General features: G+C 47.2%; 6 protein-coding genes across 6 annotated transcripts; 5 read left to right on the forward strand and 1 right to left on the reverse strand.

The window, feature by feature from the left end:
• Positions 1-196: 196 nt before the first annotated feature.
• On the forward strand, positions 197-1234 carry MCYG_01231 (conserved hypothetical protein; the record flags this gene model as incomplete). The annotated part of the gene is made up of 1 exon (XM_002851081.1): positions 197-1234. One exon carries the CDS (start codon positions 197-199, stop codon positions 1232-1234), a length of 1038 nt encoding a protein of 345 aa, XP_002851127.1.
• Positions 1235-2454: 1220 nt separating this feature from the next.
• MCYG_01232 (uncharacterized protein) lies at positions 2455-2914 on the reverse strand (the record flags this gene model as incomplete). Its single annotated transcript, XM_002851082.1, has 2 exons — positions 2455-2547; positions 2681-2914. The coding sequence occupies 2 exons, from the start codon at positions 2912-2914 to the stop codon at positions 2455-2457; spliced, it is 327 nt and encodes a 108-aa protein (XP_002851128.1).
• Positions 2915-3232: 318 nt separating this feature from the next.
• MCYG_01233 (ankyrin repeat protein) lies at positions 3233-7691 on the forward strand (the record flags this gene model as incomplete). The annotated part of the gene is made up of 4 exons (XM_002851083.1): positions 3233-3862; positions 3930-4846; positions 4931-7481; positions 7551-7691. The coding sequence occupies 4 exons, from the start codon at positions 3233-3235 to the stop codon at positions 7689-7691; spliced, it is 4239 nt and encodes a 1412-aa protein (XP_002851129.1).
• A 924-nt stretch (positions 7692-8615) lies between these two features.
• On the forward strand, positions 8616-13100 carry MCYG_01234 (conserved hypothetical protein; the record flags this gene model as incomplete). Its single annotated transcript, XM_002851084.1, has 4 exons — positions 8616-8655; positions 8716-11282; positions 11344-12426; positions 12480-13100. The coding sequence occupies 4 exons, from the start codon at positions 8616-8618 to the stop codon at positions 13098-13100; spliced, it is 4311 nt and encodes a 1436-aa protein (XP_002851130.1).
• A 1396-nt stretch (positions 13101-14496) lies between these two features.
• On the forward strand, positions 14497-15969 carry MCYG_01235 (Delta(12) fatty acid desaturase; the record flags this gene model as incomplete). Its single annotated transcript, XM_002851085.1, has 2 exons — positions 14497-15493; positions 15554-15969. The coding sequence occupies 2 exons, from the start codon at positions 14497-14499 to the stop codon at positions 15967-15969; spliced, it is 1413 nt and encodes a 470-aa protein (XP_002851131.1).
• An 884-nt stretch (positions 15970-16853) lies between these two features.
• MCYG_01236 (DNA repair protein RAD57) lies at positions 16854-18755 on the forward strand (the record flags this gene model as incomplete). Its single annotated transcript, XM_002851086.1, has 2 exons — positions 16854-17290; positions 17378-18755. 2 exons carry the CDS (start codon positions 16854-16856, stop codon positions 18753-18755), a joined length of 1815 nt encoding a protein of 604 aa, XP_002851132.1.
• Positions 18756-19284: the final 529 nt, after the last annotated feature.

Below are 19284 nucleotides of genomic sequence, written 5' to 3' on the forward strand. Positions count from 1 at the left end.
TCTGCCCAAGGAAAGCAACATGCAGTCTATTCGTTGTGTTCAGGCAGCTGACTCGTCCGGGTCAGCAACAATCGCGTCTGCTCTCATCCACATCAAGGTCCGTGGTTTTGATACCAAGGCCGAGAGGCAAGGAACAGCAGCAGCAATTATTATCCCATGTGCACGCTCACTTTCACCATTTTTTTATTCTTTTACTATGTATTTTCTATGGCCGCTCGTTACCTTACTGTTAACGCACGACTTCCTCGTTACCGCGCTGTCTCCCCTGGGGCCCAGAGATGGATTATGTGGGAAGGCATTCCCTCACCTCAAATCCGAGAAGCTGACCGTAGACGATAAATGGAACTTGGATGAGGTGATATGGGGCATTGATGGGATACAGAAGACTGAATATGGCAGGACAGCTGGCTTTGACCCCAATCACAGCGGAGAAAGCAGCATTTCTACTCCCCCCCTCCCTAGTCTCGTGAATTACAGCACCGACATCCTTCCTGTGGCTGTGGAAGGGTCGCCTTTCGATCAATTCCACGTTACCGCTACTTTGAGATATCCGTGGTCTACGATAGGGCGGATATTTTTTCGGCGATTCAGAGGGGATAAGGGGGGCTGGTGCACGGGTACACTGGTCGGAAAGAACCTGTTACTTACTGCAAGCCACTGTTTCCCGTGGAACTACAGCCCCAGAAGGTGGATGCGGTTTGTACCTGGATTTGGCCATGGCAAGAGACACGCGGAGCCCTTTGGCAGCTCGTACATCTCGCAGTGTCGTGGGGTGAAGAACACGCTCAACGTTACTGGGATAGACTACGTTATTTGTAGGCTGTGTGAGCCCCTGGGCGAACGGGTGGGATGGATGGGAACTGCTTGGTGGAAAGATATGCAAACATATGTTAACCGGTCGTGGCTTAGCTCAGGGTACCCAGTTGAACCTCTCAAGGGCATGGCGCAGATGCTGGTTACGAATCTGACTCTTGACGGTATTGATCCCCATGGAGAGATTGGAGTAGAGCTGGAATCGAAGGTGTTTGCGTCGCCTGGGTGGTCAGGTGGCCCCCTGTGGGGTTATATTGACGGACAGCCTACGATCGTTGGTGTTTGTAGTGGTGGAGAGCGAAGCTGCAGTGAGCAGCCGGGCGGTTGCTTTATGGCAAACAGGTCCGACCCTTACCACGATGTATCCGCTGGCGGCAAACTCATGACCGAACTTGTTCGCTATGGGAAAACGCATTGGTAGTACTGAGTAGGTCCTTTTACTTCTCTACTACCTAATATTAATGTCTATTTATACATACCTCTGTCTCCGGTCAAAATTTTGTTAAATCCCTTGTGGCACCACGGGCTGTGGATCAATACCCGAGAAGGAAAGTTCCTAGAGTCTTATGACTAGAACCAAGCATCCTAACTCCATGAGTTTCTGCATGTATAGGGCCTATAACTCCGTGCCCCATATCCATTTAATATGTCTAGTACCATATATAAGCATATGGGGCATTCCCGTCCTCCACATGCTAAGAAGCGGCAGGGGATAGATCCAACCCGAGGACCCATGTAACCACGTGTAAAAGATTAATAGTTCGCCTTGTTAAAGGTTAAGACAAGGGCGAACGGTAGACATTATCCTCTGGAAAAGGAAATAAGATATTATTACCCTTGCGACGGCGTGTATCATGACAAGCGAATATTCGTCCAATGGATGGCCAGGGCATTAGGGAAATACACGATGGTAACGACGGAATGTTTTACATGCATCATTCATCTACTCCTGTCTGGTCCCGGTTCCTGGTGAAAGGAAGAAACTCGGAGGGATAGAAGTCTGTTTGGTTTCCGGCGCTTCGGAGCAGTAGGTTCACTGAAATTTATATCATAATTCATGTACTCTGTAGGACAGATCTATTAGACCCTTGCTGTGTGTGACTTGTAGCCGACCTTTTGCAATGCTGGAGAGACTTGTAGAAGCAGTTGAAGTTCTGTATATGTGGTTTAGCTAGACGCTCATGCATGTCATCGGTAGGCTCCGTAGGCGTCCGGGGAATAACGACCATGCAGCTGAGTGCCTCTTGACCCAGGCAGGTCGAACAGCCCAGGCAGCCGCTTGTATGCCTATTCTTAGGACCTGTGGACAACGTGAAGCTGAACTAAAGGCTGCTCCTATATGTTGTTCAGGCTGTTTTTTTCTTCTTGGAAACCAAAGAGAGAGAGGGAGTGAAGGAGCTCTCCATACTGGGGATCCAAACCGGTATCAGGACTTGGTCAGGCTGCACTTCGTACAGGAATCAGGAAGTTGGTTCATCCTCCCAGTAACTGTATTGATATTCTTCTTCATCTTTCTGGAGATGTTGGCTGTTTAATATATAGAATCGACTTCAAGGACGAGGCTTCTCAGCCGGGCCGAAGCCGCCTGTCTTCCCACAAAGGCTCGCTAGCAAGTTAAACAACCCTCAAGCACAGTAAGGCTCATGATGACATCGTATAATATATCTCTGTCTCTGTCACTCTGTCTCTATCCCTTCCGTCCATCTCTTTGCTGGCTTTCAACCGTTTTGCGGCCTTAAAACTTATTTGCCCCAAAACGGTTTAGCGCCACAAAAACCAACCAACGTTTCGGTTTCTTCTTTATGACCCAAAAAGGAAAAAGAGACGACAAGAAGAAAAAATCACCGACGAGAAGTTGAAGACGCACCTTAAAGAAGTTGACAGAAAAAGCCCAGCAGGGGTTCTCAGGCTTCCTGGCTGACAGGTTTGGATGCGCTGGGGGAGCGAGCGCGCCAAGTGGTCCCGTTTGTGGCGCTTCTCTAGCTAGACCTTCACCGACACACTCACACGAAACCTCGTCGACCATCCCTGGATTTCGATCCCGTCTACGAGCCACCACGTCCTGCCTGTGTGCCTTGATATTTCCTTGTTCTTCTTCCATCGAAGGGGGGGCTTCTTTTCATCTACGCGTCCAATCCATCGATAGCTGCGCGGCGTGTTAAGAGGCGCATTAGCATTGCTCAACGGTAGGCAGCATAATTGTCTCGAGAAGCAAGCCCCCTGAGGGATCGAATACGCCGAATCGGCAATCCCACACCGCACGTTTCGAGGAACGGCACGAGACGGAAGAGAAGGGACACGCTTGCCGGAGGGGGACAAGAGCAGGAGTTGACTGATATTCTGATTATCTTCGTTGTCGGTCACGGTCTGGGTCGGAGAGATGGAGCCCATTATTATGGACGGAGATATGGACAATATCATGGACGACAGAGATACGCTATGTTTCGACCCTTCAGTTCTCAATGCCTCAACGCCTAGTCTGGGACGAGATTTTGAAGACCTGTTCTTCCGGCCGTCAAGTGCTCCCCAGCTCTCCGATGCCATGTCATGCTTATCCCCTTCCGAAATGCCAAACAAATCCGAGAATGATGTTCCCCCGGCAGGCTCAACCCCGTCAGATACTCGATCAGACTCACCAGAAGACTCCAGTCATAGCTCCTCCATGGACTCGCCCACAGGCCACCTGCGGAATGCCTCATTGGCTTCCAACCACTCAGGACTCTTTAGTCCAGACAGCACAATAACGGAGCGATATATTCCCAGCTGGCCGAACGCTGACCAGTTCTCCCTGGGTGAAGCAGCTTTTTTTGGACAAGATAACGGAAACTTTTCGGTTAGGGATGATTCGACCGTGGAGCATGACGTGGAGTCCAGCAATAAGGCCATGGCTTCTGCGTTTGATTTTGATAGTGCTGCCAGCAGTCCGAGTCCCCTGAAAATGGAACTCAATACCGAAAAGAGTAAACCAACAGTGTTCAAGCAGTCATTCCGTACATCTTCTTCCACCACCTTTACTGGGCAGCCTAGTGATGCAGGCTCATCGCAACAAGTGAGTTCTTTACCGTCATATCATGTTGTACGCCTTTCTGTCCAAGGAAGACTGACAGTATTGTTAGCAACCCACTGTCGTGAATCCATTTGTATTCCAAAGTCCCGGCGACTCTACACAGCTATACTCTGGACAAGGACTTTGGGATGGCCGTGCTTCACAATCCAGCCTAGAGGATGCTTTTGGTGGAATAGGTATGAACGGTGGCTCGCCCCTCTCAGCCACATTATCTCCGACTTCTACCTTTAGGTCGCCGCGTCAGACCTTTGAATCGCTGAAATGCCCAACCGGAGTGGTGTTCCCGTTGAACGACCGTAATCCCGCGATCTTTCACCCAAACATCAGCATGGAGAACTATATCCGGCCCCGGCTTATTGTTCATCCTACTTCGTTGAAATCCCGCGTAGAAACACAAATACCGATCAAGTTAACCCTCTACCCGATGCCGCCTGGAGTTAAGAAACTACGTCTCCCAAGCCATGCCATTTCCAAGCCAAAGTTCCTCGCAAAACCTGATACTAAACGGTCCCCAGATATCCTCGAACTTCGCGCTAGTGTATTATGCACGAGCGCAATACAGGATAAAAAGAAGCGGGAGAGAGCGTTTGCTAGAGCTAGAGGTGAAGATGTTAGCGCTAAGTCTCCAAAAGGCTCTTCGGAAGAAAGTCAGGTTGACGATGATCTTCCACTAGGAGGAGCTGAGGTTAAAATATGCGCTGGTTGTATCCAACGAGAACGAAAGCGTGCTTCGCGGAAGAAACAGCGGAAACCGGAAGAGGATGAAATGTTCCAGAGAGATGAAGATAAAAGGGTTATTGTGTTCAATACTACGGAGATCAAAGATTGGACAGATCCTCCCAGAACTCCTAACTCAACAAATTGTGACCCTTCTCTACCGATTGCGCCCCTGGGTGCGATGCAAGTAGAATTGCCAATGAGAATTGCGTGCTATTGTAGGCATCAGAATGAGAAAGTTGGATTCCAGTGAGTATAAACTTCTATTTTGTGCCTATCTTTGAACCTCTACTAATGGGAGATCAGGGTCCTTTTCACTCTCTTTGACTACAGGGATAACCCAATAGCGCAGGCGATTACCAATTCGATCATGATTACTGATGACCATAAGACACACGCACCCGCAAACTACACTGCGGCCTCCAGCTCTACCGCCACTGATCCCCAGTTTCCCCCCGCCGGAATGTTCGCCGCGAATCCTGCGATAGATCTAGCGAAACCATTCATACATTCGGTGCCGTATAAACTATCTCACTCCACTAATGATCTGCAGGTAATGCGGAATCGACAATACCCATTAACGCCCGTCACTTCGAACCAGCCACAAAATGGCACAAATTTGGCCACCGCCATAACTACTCCACGAAACCTATCACGACAAGCATCCCCATCTGACGGGGCTGGCCCTCTTGCTAAACGGCGGAAGCAGAGTGGATCGGGTAAAGTACCTACTGGGCTGACGATGACACGAATCGATACTCAGCGGGTATCTCCAACCGCCAGTAGCTCTCCGCTACCTTCGAATCTCCCATCTGCTAGCGGGAATGCGGATAAAGCTTATGTGACCCCTGCGATGCTCAACGCCCAATTTGTTAACGGCCCGCCAACGCCAAATAATAACGATGGGATGTTCTTTAGTCCAATCGAGACTACCAATTCTATGGACAACATCGGGCAGCCATCTTTGATGTCTGCACCTAGCTCAACACACCCAAGCCGGCCCAGTTCTCCCCATACAAATTCCCGCAATAGATCTCAGGACCAAGGTGCTGGGCTACCAGCTACGGGAACCCAAAATCACACTTGGAGCTTACCAACTAGCCTCCCTCCGCCCCAAGTACCCTCAATGATTCATAAACTCGTACCAGCGGAGGGTTCGACAACAGGTGGAAGTGAAGTAACCCTCCTTGGTAGTGGTTTTTACCCCGGCATGGAGGTTGTTTTCGGTGACACTTTAGCAACGACAACAACCTTCTGGGGCGAGAAGTGCTTAAACTGCCTCACTCCGCCTTCTGTGAAACCGGGCACCGTACCTGTTGTCTTTAAGCATGAGCACCCTCGATTGGGTCAGCATCAGCCTGGACAACCCATAATCCCTAAGCCTCAAATCTTCTTCCGTTACGTGGATGATCGGGAGCTGCAGATGTATAGGATTGCTCTTGGGATATTAGGTCAGAAACTTAATAACCCCGCTGATGCATATCAAACTGCGCAGCAAATTATGGGTGGTAGTGGAAACAATCTATGGAATCTTCAAAACAACTTCCAGGGTGATGGCAATGGTGGAGGTCAGCAACGACAAGCTGCAGGGAATGGCCAAAATGCAAACATTACAGACACTGATGCGAAGATGCTTGTCTACCTTGAATTCATGGACTTGGATGGAAGTCCCGGTTCGACGAAATATAACTCACGCTCACCATCGGGACAGACTCTACTCCACCTTGCGTCTTCATTAGGGCTGACTCGGTTCGTGGCTGGTTTACTTGCTCGAGGAGCTAACCCCGATGTTCAGGACAAGAACCACAACACTCCGTTGCATTTGGCCGCCCTCAGTGGACATACACATATAATCCATCGCCTTCGACTTGCTGGTGCTAACATTACGGCGCCTAATCTACGTGGCTTCACTCCTGCTGACCTTGCCACATCTCTGGATGCCCATCGCGCTGTCATTGCTTCTACCAGCCACTACCGCTCAAGAAGTGTGGGGTCAACATCTCCCCTACGCCGCCGACCAAGCTCTGGTTCTCTTGACGGATTCTGGGAACCTACATCTTCTAGCGACTCTGCGGATATTGAAGAAGATTCAACTGACGATTCCGATAGCGGACACACCACAGACGCACCAGAGTTACTGTATGCCCAACCAAAGCGCAGTAAATCAGAAACCCACAAGGAGAAGAAACAATATTTCACTATTCCCCGAAAATCTAGCATTTCTCAAGCCTCTGAACTCCCCTCTACTGAGCCTGACGTTGCGGACATGGCACGCAACCCATCCCCCCCCGTGGCGTTAGTTGCATGGCGAGACCAATTAGCAGCTCAGATTAACCAGTTCCAGCAAAATGTTAATCGAGCTTTCCCCAATCTCCCCAATCTCCCCAATCTTCCCAACCTTCCAAACCTCCCAACACTGCCTACGCTACCTCAAATGCCCACACTACCTCAGATACCGACACTTCCTCAGATGCCGGCCCTTCCGGACTACCAAACTCATCCAATGATCCAGCGCATTAGCTCTTTGGTTCCACACAGGCCAACAACCGCTTGGTCTACCAACATTATGAAAGACGGTTGGGGCCGATTAACCGGAAATTCATCGCCACCAGCGTATGAAGAACTATACCCCCATGAAACAGATGCTGGCTATGCGGAGAAGAAGTCGTCCATGGTGGAGGCAGCTCTTGATGCTGCTGCAGACCAACATTTTGCCGAAACGGAAGTGTCATCGCGTTCCCACTCTTCATCCTCAAAGGAGGAGTTCGGAGACGTGACGATAGGTCGAAAGAACATCTCGAAGCAACACCAGGAACAGCTTCGAAAAGCGCACGCGCAGAAAATGAAGAGATTCCGTAGTGACCGTAATCTCTTTATTATTTGGGTGAGTACTTTTACCTACATCGCTAGGCGGCTACTTATTTGTATCCATGACTAACTTGTACTCTACTAGATTCCTCTCTTGGTAATAATTGTCGCTGCAATGCTGAAGAACCTCATTCCTGATATCTGGCAAGCCGTCTCTTATGGATATGAGCTAGTCATGTCTCATATTACTCCTCCGGCCTCAAACCAGAATCTCCTGGCCACTTAAGTGGAATACACTTGATAGCGCAACACTGTTCATATTTTATTTTTTTTACTTTAGCACTTTATTTTTTGTTTGTGTTGCCGGAGGTGACCTAGGCGTTTTCTATTATGCGGTTGCAAGTTGAGACAGACTCCAGTCTCGGAATGTACATTTGTCCTTGTTAAAATTGGTGCGGTATAATGGTTATCGTCCTACTGGGCTTTTTCTTTTTCCTTTTTTTTTTTTTTAATATTTATACGCTTATCTGCCCCAATTGCAGTTCTCGGTTGCAGTTGTCCGAGGGGAGCTATTGGCCTCGAAAGTAATATATGTAGATAGGTTTATCAAGTAATCTTCCTAGTCTTTGTCTTGTCCCTCTCAATTAAGCCGATATTTATTTTTAGGCGTGGCCTTAAGCTTCGCCCTTTTCTGTAGTAATAATGGCTTTCCCAGTCGCTAACCACGTCAGCTTTGGACAGTCCCAAAGAGAAATGAATTCTAATTTGCATGAAGAAATAGGTATTAAAATGAAAAATTTTCCCTTAAACTACTCTCAGGCTATTAGAACCACCATAGGTACTTTATACTTGCGTTTTTGCCTTGTTTTGATCTATGAAAATGAATTTTGAGTGTACAGAAAGATATCTACCAAACGTTCTGCCGTTTGGCCAAAAAGACAATGCTACTCATTAGGATGACGGAGGTAGCGATCTAATTATCTGAAATTTTATTAATTTTTCTATACTTTTTCCTACTTTTTCTACAAGATATTTCCATAATATTTGGAGCATGCAGGTTGGTTTAGAGACTGCCAAGACATTCGTCCCGTAGCCCATGGACCTCAACATCGCAAAACACCAAAGGCACCCTCACGAAATGCGCAGAGCAAAATGCTTTTTAAGTGTGAAATAATATGATATTCCTGTTTGTCGCAAAGCTCTGGTCGTCATGGACGCCACCCCTCACTTAAATTCGAATAATGTAACTGGTATGCAATAATCCCGAAGCTACGAGAGGCCCAATAATAACTAACTCCTTATCTTTGTAGTCGAGTATACCGACCCGTTTGGCCTCTTCCCTCAAGTTAGGCCACTTCTATCGCAAGTCCTCCCTCTTCGAAACCTCCACTGGAAGTCATCAAGTCGACCTGTTCGCTCCATTGACTCCCTACAAATCGACTTCAAACCCGCCCACACAGTTGCGGACGACCAGAAGCGACTCAGTGATGGCGCAAGTGGAGCCGTATCGCAGAGAAGGCATCAAATACCGGGACTGTTACAGACGCCTTATTTAAAGATATATTTATTACGATGTGATGATAACGAGACGTATAAGACAACCTCTAGAAAGACGCTCCGGGAATGGATAAAGACCCGAGCCTCTGCTGCTCCAACTGGGCCGGATAACCATGAAGCATTTGAATGGCTGATTCTTCACGTCATACCCGCAACTGCACCTGGGCCGGAAGCAACGGAGAAGGCCGCGGCATCGAAGTGGCCAGGGAGAGGGTCGACTTCAGTCCTTGAGAAAGTCAAAGCTGACTTTAATGGGTCCTCAAAAACCGCCGTTGACCGTGTAGCGCAGTTGAGAATTCCAAAAGCAGATGCTGATAAGAAGCAACCTGAACTAGCGGCGCAATTAGAAGACCTCGTTATGAAACTTAAATCTTCAATCCTTACGTCTTTCGATTTGCGTGTGGGCCAGTATGAAGCTGATATCCGGGAGAAAGATTCACAAAGAAACCTACCAGGTTGGAATTTCTGTACTTTCTTTATACTAAAGGAAGGTCTTTCGCTTGGTCTTGAGAATGTTGGTCTCTTTGAGGATGCTCTTATTGGATATGATGAGCTCGCTGTTGGGCTGGAATCAGCATTGCGAGAGCAAATATCTGGCGTCAGGGATCAGCATGGGGGCACGTTTCTAAATTACAGTAAAGACCTTAAATTGAAAGCCGAGGCTGCTCTCGCTTCAAGTGCATCAGAAAAGAAGGAAGAATCCAGTTCATCGGAAGATGAGGAAGAAGAAGAAGCAGAAGAAGAAGATGGTGATGATGATGAAGACGTGGATGATGATGGCAATGATAGGACCCACAATGATCTCTTCTCAAACCCGATAGCCCTCCAGCAAGATATTTTCCCGCTTCAGCCTCAGCAAAAACCATATAGAGATATGATCCTGGCAAATAACATATCCGTTTTCGACTTTCGGGTCTACATCTTTTCGAGACAATTGCTGCTTCTTCTTAAAGCTGCCAGATCTCCACCTTCAAACCGCCACAGCGCCTCACATAAGAGTGCCGAGAAGCACAATTTGAGCCTTCTAGCAGAGATATGTGAGAGAGCTAGCGAGTTCATCACTCTGGCTTGCCGAACCCTTAGGAGTGATATTGAAAATGGGTTGGCACAATTAGAACCAACGCCTAACCCCTCTAAGAAGGACAATGTCATCACAAACATCGTATCATCCTGGGCTTATGCAGCTGTTTCTCAAGTTCTGATTCAAACATCGACAAAAAGTTTAGAGACTCCCACGGTGTCTTTAAGGACGGGCCAGGACCTCGTTGACGCAGCCGTTCTTGCAGCCTTTACCACAGGGGCAAGGCCAGGCATTCCTAAACGATCGAGTTCATTGCTGTCCCCAACGTCGAGGCCAACCTTAAATCCATTAGTATCCATTATTTCCGCGCCACAGAAAGCAGGAGGTGTTGAATTAGCCGCTGCACGGGCAGATTTATACCATCTCGCTAGGTGCCAGCTGGGAGCTCTTGGGCGAAGAAGAGGGTGGGAAAAGAGATGGCATAGTATGTCACTGTTACTTAACGAGAAGAACGATCTCGCTGATGTCTCGTTGAATGATGGGCCTCCAGACGGAATCAAACCTAAAACAACTTCGACTTCCGAGAAGCGAGTTTTATCAGCGTCAGGTGGTATAGATACACCCTGCCTTGCTCTATCAATAAAATCGAAGAAGCATTTTAGTTGTCTTTATGAGCAAATTACAGACCAAGTGTTCCGCCACAACATAGCTGCCAACAGAATCAAATCAGCGGAGGTAATGATGGCTGACATTGCATTGCTGAAGTATGAAATGGGTGATTATGCCTTAGCGGCATCCTACTTCCATCAGCTTTCTAGTTTCTATCGCAGCAATGGGTGGGAAGCATTAGAAGGCACAATGGTAGAGTTATACAGTCGATGCTTGAAGCAGTTGGAACTTAAAGAGGAGTTCGTCCCTACGTTGCTAAGGCTACTTGGGATATATTCCTCAACCACGCAGCCTTATTCGACACTACAATCTGGTATAGGCTGCAAAGTTGAGGAATACATTGAAGATCTTTTTGAAGTCTCACAGTCACTCTCGAAAACGTTTCCAGTTCAAATTAAAGATTTCTTCAGAGATGTTCAGGTTAAACCTGGGATTTCTCATTTTAAGAATATGGACGGTTTCCAGGCGCAGCTGTCGTTACGATATGCGCTTGGCGAGAAAATTAAGATCGATAATATCAAGATGCGACTTGTTAATTCATTAGAAACGCCAAACAGTGAGCTATGGCTGGAAAAGTCTGACTCAACCATTGTGAAGGGGAAGGCAACAAAAGCCTTGCTTAATTCTTCGGTAAGTTTATCACAAAATTCTATATCTCTAGGATTAATGCTTATGTTGCTTCCCATCATAGACTACAGTACATGGAAAATACTATGTTGACCGCATTGAGATGTCAGCTGGAAATATTCTGTTTACACATGACTATGGCCATCAAGTTACAGCTTCCCATATCCTACAGGACACCGCAGCCAGAACACCTTCTTCTAAAGAAGACCGACCATATATTGTCTGTTTCCCTGCCGTCAAGGCGTTTAGTGGGAAAGTCTCTCAGTCAAGAGATATCAACCTGGTTGAGCATCGAAGTCTGGATGTCGAGTTGAATTCTGGCTGGAATGATATCTGTAGCGGATGCGTGCGGTTGAGGCCTGCAACCGCGGGACTACGCCTCATCATCGCAGAGACGTCACTTGTAGATGGACCTCTTATCCTTTCTGATGACATGAAGGGGGGTAGGATATGGTTCTCATCATTTACTCGAGACTCGACTGCTACACTAAGAGTACCCTACAGCATGGAAGGGAGCCAAACGACGTTATCCATTTCAGTGGAAATTGAATATAAGACTTCTGAAGGACAGTTCGATTACATCGACTTTTCCTCAATCATATCAACGTTGCCCGTTAGTGTCAATGTTCAAGACTTGTTCCAAGATAAGCAGCTATTTTCTAGGTTCAGCATCAGCCCTGGAATGTTGATACCTATTCGAGTGTTCAGCTGTGATATGGAAAGTTCAGGCAAATATGATGTGCAAACAAGTACCCAAAAGGGTGAGATACTGGACGTATTCCCAAAACAGCCAGCTTCATTGTTGTACAAAATCAAGCCTCAGATTGGGTTAGAAGCCGGCTCCACACGACCTTTGAGCCTTTCGATGGAGTATGCTTGTCTCAATGAAGAGTGCTTGGCAGTTTTGGAAGACAAATTTTCCGAAGATGTGGAGGCAAGCCCTTTCTCGAGCTTGAAGCAGCTACTGGTTCCGTTCTTGCAGACAGCTTTTAGTGCCATATGGACAGCTCATACATTAGAGGTCATTGGACTTACGAGGGAGATAGAGGTGTATAGCTATGAGAGTATACAATGGAAAGCCGCCATTGAGAGCCTGGATAGTGATACGCAAAATAGCTTGGTGCAATGGCTTAAAGAATGGCATAACGTAAGTTTCGCATAACAGCCGCCCTTATGACCACGCATTAGAAGCTAACTTAGCCGCTCAAAAAAAAGAAAAACCGCAGTATATCTCTACCAAACGAACGGCCGACGCATGCTCTAAGGCACATTACTATCCCGGTTGACATCCCTGACGTGCAGGTTGTGCATACCGCAAAGCTGGTGCTGAAAGACATATCTCCTGGCCAGACCCATGTGGGAGTGGATGACATGATACCTACGGAGTTGATAATCCGACATACCAGGGGCTGGTGCAAAGTTTCTGAACGGGAGGCTCAGCCGTCCCTCGAGTTTATGTATGAGGTTATAGCCAACCCGGAGTTATGGGTAATCGGCGGCCGGAGACGTGGAAACTTCAGCTGCGCGGAAGGGGAAGAGCGACGATTTCAGCTGCTGCTTCTACCGCAACGCGCTGGCCACCTGCTTCTTCCAACAGTCGACGTTAAGTCATTTGCAACGGGGCCAGGTCACCAGCAGCCCTTATCGCCGACGGGAGGTGAGCATCTACAGCTAGATACCAGCTTCGCACCCCGCCAGCGCAGAGCAATCTCGAGCGAGCTGGATTACCGCAGCCACGGCGAGACAATTCTGGTCAGCGCCGACCTCCAGATGACGACCATAAACCTGGACGGATTTGGCGATGCTGTAGACGGAAACTAACAGCAGTTCGTTATGTATTACTTCGGTCATGCCACTTCTCTTCCCCCCTTTTCCTATTAGTTATGTAAATATGAACATTGGAACCACATGCACACTAAAATGATGCGCAAACACGAAATGCCCATTGGCCCTTTTCCGGTGATCCCATATTTTTCTTTTTTATTTTATTTTTCGGCACATGTTAGGTCTGGCCACCGCTTTTTGTTGAATAAAACACGCGCCGTATTTGCAGTACAACCCAACAGTACAAGAGTAAACCAATCAGAGCTGCTACCATAGACTGATTTTTTGGCCTCATACACCATCATACACCACCATACACAATTACCGTATGTCTCTCAGCAAATTTGACCGGTAATATGGTATTTCAGATACAATATCTTATCAGACCGCCCGGGATGACTAAGCTAACGCCCCCTTTTTAGCGGGGCAGAGAGCGGTGAGGCAAAAGGTTACTTCGACAACAGGTGAAGTTTGGTGTTTACATTCGAGGATAAAGAATCATCGCAAGAGGCGTTGTAGGTAGGAAGAGTCTTTTTTCTCTATTCCGGATGCTCTCTTTCTTTCGTCCGCTGCGGTACCGCGGTTGATAACGAATAAGCAAGAAAGAGAAAAAAACGCACCGCTTGGCTCGTGACTGGATTGGACGAAAAGAGTTTGCTGGAGGTAAAAACAAGGTTTGCCTGTTGTTAGATTAAACATCCGTGCCTGTATTGCCCATACCGGTTTTCAGTACATAATACGAAGTACAGCATAGCACAAGACAAATTTCCTGATAATTCGACTTTTACGTGATATATATAAAATATCAGTGGACGGAGTGCAGGGCGTTGTTTTTTTCCAGCCTGCTTTCCGTCACACACACACAACGCCACAGTCTCCAGGTTTGCGGCCAAGTAACTTCGACCCTCCGTATTCCCGTATCAACACCCGATACCAAATAAAATACAGGCGGCTTGGCGGGAAGAACCCACTTAAGTTTTTCCCTTGACAAAGCTTTTTTTTCTTTTTCGCCATGATAAGAGGAAGAATATCAAAGTATTCAGATAATAAATATCCAAACTCCAAACCACTTCCAACTCTCTGTGACATACCGCTAGCACTCGTCCTCGCTCGCAGCAACCGGCCTGTCTCTATGTAAGTTTGATCGCCAATCGGTTGCACTTCTCGTTTTTCGTCCCTACCGCAGAACCTATCTTAAAGACGGAAGTGGGAGGAGAAGAGTGAAACATTCAGCCGGATAAAAAAAAACTAACCATTCGAGTTGCAGTGCGCATACGGAGTGCTTTCACAGCAGTAACACTTCCCAGGTGTAATTGCTTTAATTGTCTGGCCCGGAACGAGAGACTAAACTCCTTCTTCCATCCACGGCTGAATCCTTCGTTCCACTTATAAGATGGCTACCACAGCCCTTCCAGCTGGAGAAGCCACGCGCAGGCAGACCGCAGCCTCCTCGTCAAGCTCTGCCTCTGCCTCACCCCTTGATACGCCACATATGTCTGCGTCTGATACCTCTTTATCCTCGGAATCAGAAGACCAGCCGGACGCCGGAGTTGGAAAACTGGTCGACACCTATGGCAACAAGTTTGAACTGCCAAACTTCACCATTCAGCAGATCCGTGAGGCCATTCCAGCTCATTGCTACAAGCGTGATGGCTTCCGCGGTATGCAGTATGTCTTGAGAGACATCGCCTGTCTTGCCACTACCTTCTATATCTTCCACAATTATGTTACTCCCGAGACTGTGCCCTCAACACCGGTTCGATTCGTCCTCTGGGGCCTTTATACCTTCATTCAGGGGCTGTTTGGTACTGGTATCTGGGTCCTGGCCCACGAGTGTGGCCATCAATCGTTTTCGACTTCCAAGGTCTTCAATGACACCGTTGGCTGGGTTTTGCACTCGTCCTTGCTCGTGCCGTACTTCTCTTGGAAGATCTCCCATGGAAAACACCACAAGGCAACTGGAAATATGCAGCGTGATATGGTCTTCGTCCCAAAGACGAGAGAAGCATATGCTTCGCGTGTTGGCCGCATGGTCCACGAACTCAGCGAGCTGACTGAAGAGACCCCCATTCACACCATGATCGATATGATTCTCCAGCAGTTGTTTGGATGGCCCATGTATTTGATCACCAACGTTACCGGCCACGATTGCCATGAACGCCAGAGCGAGGGACGCGGCAAGGGTAAGAAAAATGGTTTCTTCGGCGGTGTCAACCACTTCAACCCCAACAGCCCCTTGTACGAGTCCAAGGACGCCAAATTGATCTTACTCAGCGATTTGGGTCTGCTGATCGTTGGATCCATTTTGTACTCTCTCGGAAACAAATTTGGATGGGTCAACATGTTGGTCTGGTACTTCATCCCCTACCTCTGGGTTAACCACTGGCTCGGTATGTTCACCATGTCTCCATTCTCCGTATAGTTCAAATTTCATACTAACGTACCGCCAGTTGCCATCACCTTCTTGCAGCACACCGACCCAACCCTTCCCCACTATCAACCTGAGGCATGGAATTTCACCCGTGGAGCCGCTGCTACTATCGATCGTGAATTTGGATTCATCGGCCGCCAACTCCTGCACGGCATCATCGAAACCCACGTTCTCCACCACTATGTCAGCACCATCCCCTTTTATAATGCTGATGAAGCCACTGAAGCCATCAAGAAGGTCATGGGCCATCATTATCGCTCTGACACAAAAGATGGCAGCCTCGGCTTCATTCGAGCTATGTGGACCTCTTTCCGAACCTGCCAGTGGGTTGAGCCCTGTGAGACCGCTAAGGGAGAAGGCAAAGCCGTTCTCTTCTTCAGGAACCGTAACAATCTCGGCCTCAAGCCTGCCACTCTTAAGCCAGTTAGCAATTAAAGTGAAATGACCGACAACGAAGTTCAACGGCCGCATCCGCAGCAACCGAAAATAAGACAAAGCACATGAAATTAGACGACATAGCGAGGCTTGAGGCAGGCAACACTTTAGCTTTGAATATGCCGAGAAAAAAAACCGCTCTGCAAGGAGTGACGGAGACGTATATACCTTAATAGACACGCATTTCATTATTTCAGCGCTCCTCTGCTATATAGTTAACTCACTATATTGATTACCGCGCCAGTCGTTTGCCGAAAAGGAAGTCACGGCATATTTCTTTCTTCCTCTTTCTTCCTACGGCTTTTTTTGTTTTGGGTCGTCTTCATTGTCCGAATCTAGTCAGGTGTTGAGGAGTTAATATGTTGATAATGTGAAACTGTTAGCTATATTGATTCAGCCAGCGATAGAACAATGTAGCGTCTGTTCAGTGCTTCTCAAGTTGTTCAGCTATTTAGGTGAATGGAAATCAAGACGAATATGTCCTCCGTTGGATGTGTCAGAGATATCAACATAAACACTCCGGCTCATCCGGCCATTTAACAACATTAGTAATACAAAGGGTATTCGAGTTTTTCTCCAATGAAATTTAAACGGTGGGAGGCACAACAAGGCTCAACTACAGCAAAGGCTGCTTCTGAGGGGCTTATGGAGTTACCGACTTGTCAATTATAAAGCCCTACTTGAGCCCAAAAACTTTTAATAGATAAAGATAGTTAGCCTGCCAAGCCGGGTTGTTATAAATAGCTTAAATCGATGTCATAGCCATCTACGCATCCAAGGCGAGCGCCATCAACCACGAATGTCACGTATACGTGAAGGATGCAAGCCTGGGGAAGACAGTTGCTTGCCCTCAAACGCCCACCTCGCACTTCTTGAGCTTGCCCATGGACCTATCTCTAACGCTGCCTAGCTTCCCAATCAAGCAATACGCTCACATACTACCACTGCTCGAAAAGGCTGGTATCTCAGTCAAAGAACTATTGCTCTTTGATGCCCTCGAGGTTGCAAAGGCCTCTCGCGCTCCTGTCACCGATATTCGACATTTGACAACCCATGTTCTCGAGGCTCTTCGCCAGGATTTCGGACTGGGAGCTGGGTCACAGAAAGACAAGAATAATGAGGCTTGCCAGGTGACGTCGGGACGTGATGATAATAGCAGTGCTAGCCGAGAAAGAGATCACCTTTTGGTGGCCGAGGATGAAACATTTAGAGTCCCACGCCCACCTTTGTTAAGGCGAATAAGCACTCTAGACCCAATACTCGATTCTGCTCTTGCTGGGGGCATATCGACGGGATATCTAACAGAGGTGACCGGAGAAAGGTGGGTTGAATCCATCAGCTTATTCCTGGCTCGAGGGGCCTAAGTTATGATTGAAAGCCAATGCTAAGGATATAACTTACTATGCAGTGGCGCCGGCAAGACTCAATTTCTACTTCATTTGCTTCTCTCAGTCCAGCTTCCCGCACCTCATGGATTGTCCAAAAATGCACTATATATATCAACTGAATCAGACCTCGCCACAAACAGACTGAGTCAGCTGTTGAACGAACACACGGTTCTCCAGTCCCTTCATCCTGATATCCCTCGCCCTTCATTAGATAATGTTTTCTCCGTCACTACTGTCGATCTTGAGACCCAAGAACATATCATTAACTATCAGGTCCCGGTGGCGATTTCACGTTTTGATATAGGCCTTGTGGTGATTGATTCGATAACGGCAAATTACCGTGCCGAAAGCTCTACAGAAAGTGTATCTGGGTTACTAGAGCGGTCATGGCAGTTGAAAAAGCTGGGTCACTTCCTTCGTGCCTTGGCTGTAAGGCACAGCATTGCCATAGTTGTGGCTAATCAAATATCTGATGGCTTTGAAAGTACACTTAATGATTCCTTTCCAGAAGAGCTTCGTGATGACTCTGCTAGCCCGTTAGAAAATCTTTCTCCTACTGCTACTTCCTCGTTTATCCTTGCATCCCAGCCCTACCAACAGCCGAAAGCGGTAGGAAATAAGTTGGTGCAGGGATGCAATTCTCCGCAAGTAGAGCAAGGTTTCCATGACGACGAAGAAATTCATACATGCAAAATCCAGGACTTCAATACGCTTCTAAGCCTTGAGTACCAACAACCATTTTTCACTGGATGGGGGCAAGCTCCCCATTCGTACCTTAGGGATGGCTCGTTTGGAGTTCCAAGAGGACTTAAACTTCCCGCATTGGGACTCATATGGACTAATCAGATTGGCTGCCGCATAGTCTTGAAATCAAAGAGCGTATTCCAGCCACAAGACATTAACGGTTTGACATTAATCAGCCAAAATTCGAATAGTAATACCCAAAATTCTAACAAGAAAATATCCAACAACGTTAAAGATTTTGGCGAAAACGATGCAACTATACATAATGACCGAAGCAGCCCTGGCCATGACAAAAGCGCAGAGACTCGGAGAACTACCGAAAGTGACTCGACATTACAATCACAATCATCACAATTTTCGCAGGAAAGTTTTGATACCTTGGGAGATGAGATTCGGAGCGAATATACTTCTATACCTACCACACATCATCGAGGACGATTGCGGCAGATGCAGGTGGTATTCTCATCATGGACTTCAGGAAACCCAAAGCGAAGCACGCAGTATGATGACGAGGATAGCAAGAATCATCATGAACAGTGCGGTATATCTAAGGAAGCAATATTTGATCCAATGTATGATTCAGTGGAGTTTGAAATTCTACCCCAGGGGCTACGAGGCTTGGACAACAATAAGGCGCATCCCAATAGTTTGTAGGTAGCCTCTTGTGGCTACCCTTGAGAATAAGTCACAGTTTATAATATACGGTTGATAGCTATGATACCTATCAAGGTGGCTTCCTTGTATTCATTAGTATTTGAGTCAAGCTAGAAAGGGAAAAGAACAATAGTTCAATATATGGTGATATCTTATAGAGCATTTAGGGTGTTATGATAAGATTTTCACTGCCTTATAATACCTCATTGCAAGTCCATCAACGCAATGCTTTAACCCGGATAAAACACAAGTAAAGGGGGGATTAGAGACAGATAACCAGCAATCAATTGCAAATGCGATGGCAATAGCAACGCCCCTTCAAATGCCAAATGCGACGAATAGTGTTCTAAAGCCAGCAGGCATAAACTACATAATGCCATGTAGAGCCCTGAGTCTGGCTGTGTTAATAAAAGCAGGTATCATCATAGTCCGTAGATGAAATTCTGGTTCTAAGACCTCTTTATTTTACAAGAAAAAACTCACCCTAGAGGATGACCCGGGAAGTCTATGCGAATATTTGGTAGAGGAG

This window comes from Microsporum canis, genomic scaffold (assembly GCF_000151145.1).
Source record: "Microsporum canis CBS 113480 supercont1.1 genomic scaffold, whole genome shotgun sequence".
In the NCBI taxonomy this organism is placed as follows: domain Eukaryota; kingdom Fungi; phylum Ascomycota; class Eurotiomycetes; order Onygenales; family Arthrodermataceae; genus Microsporum; species Microsporum canis.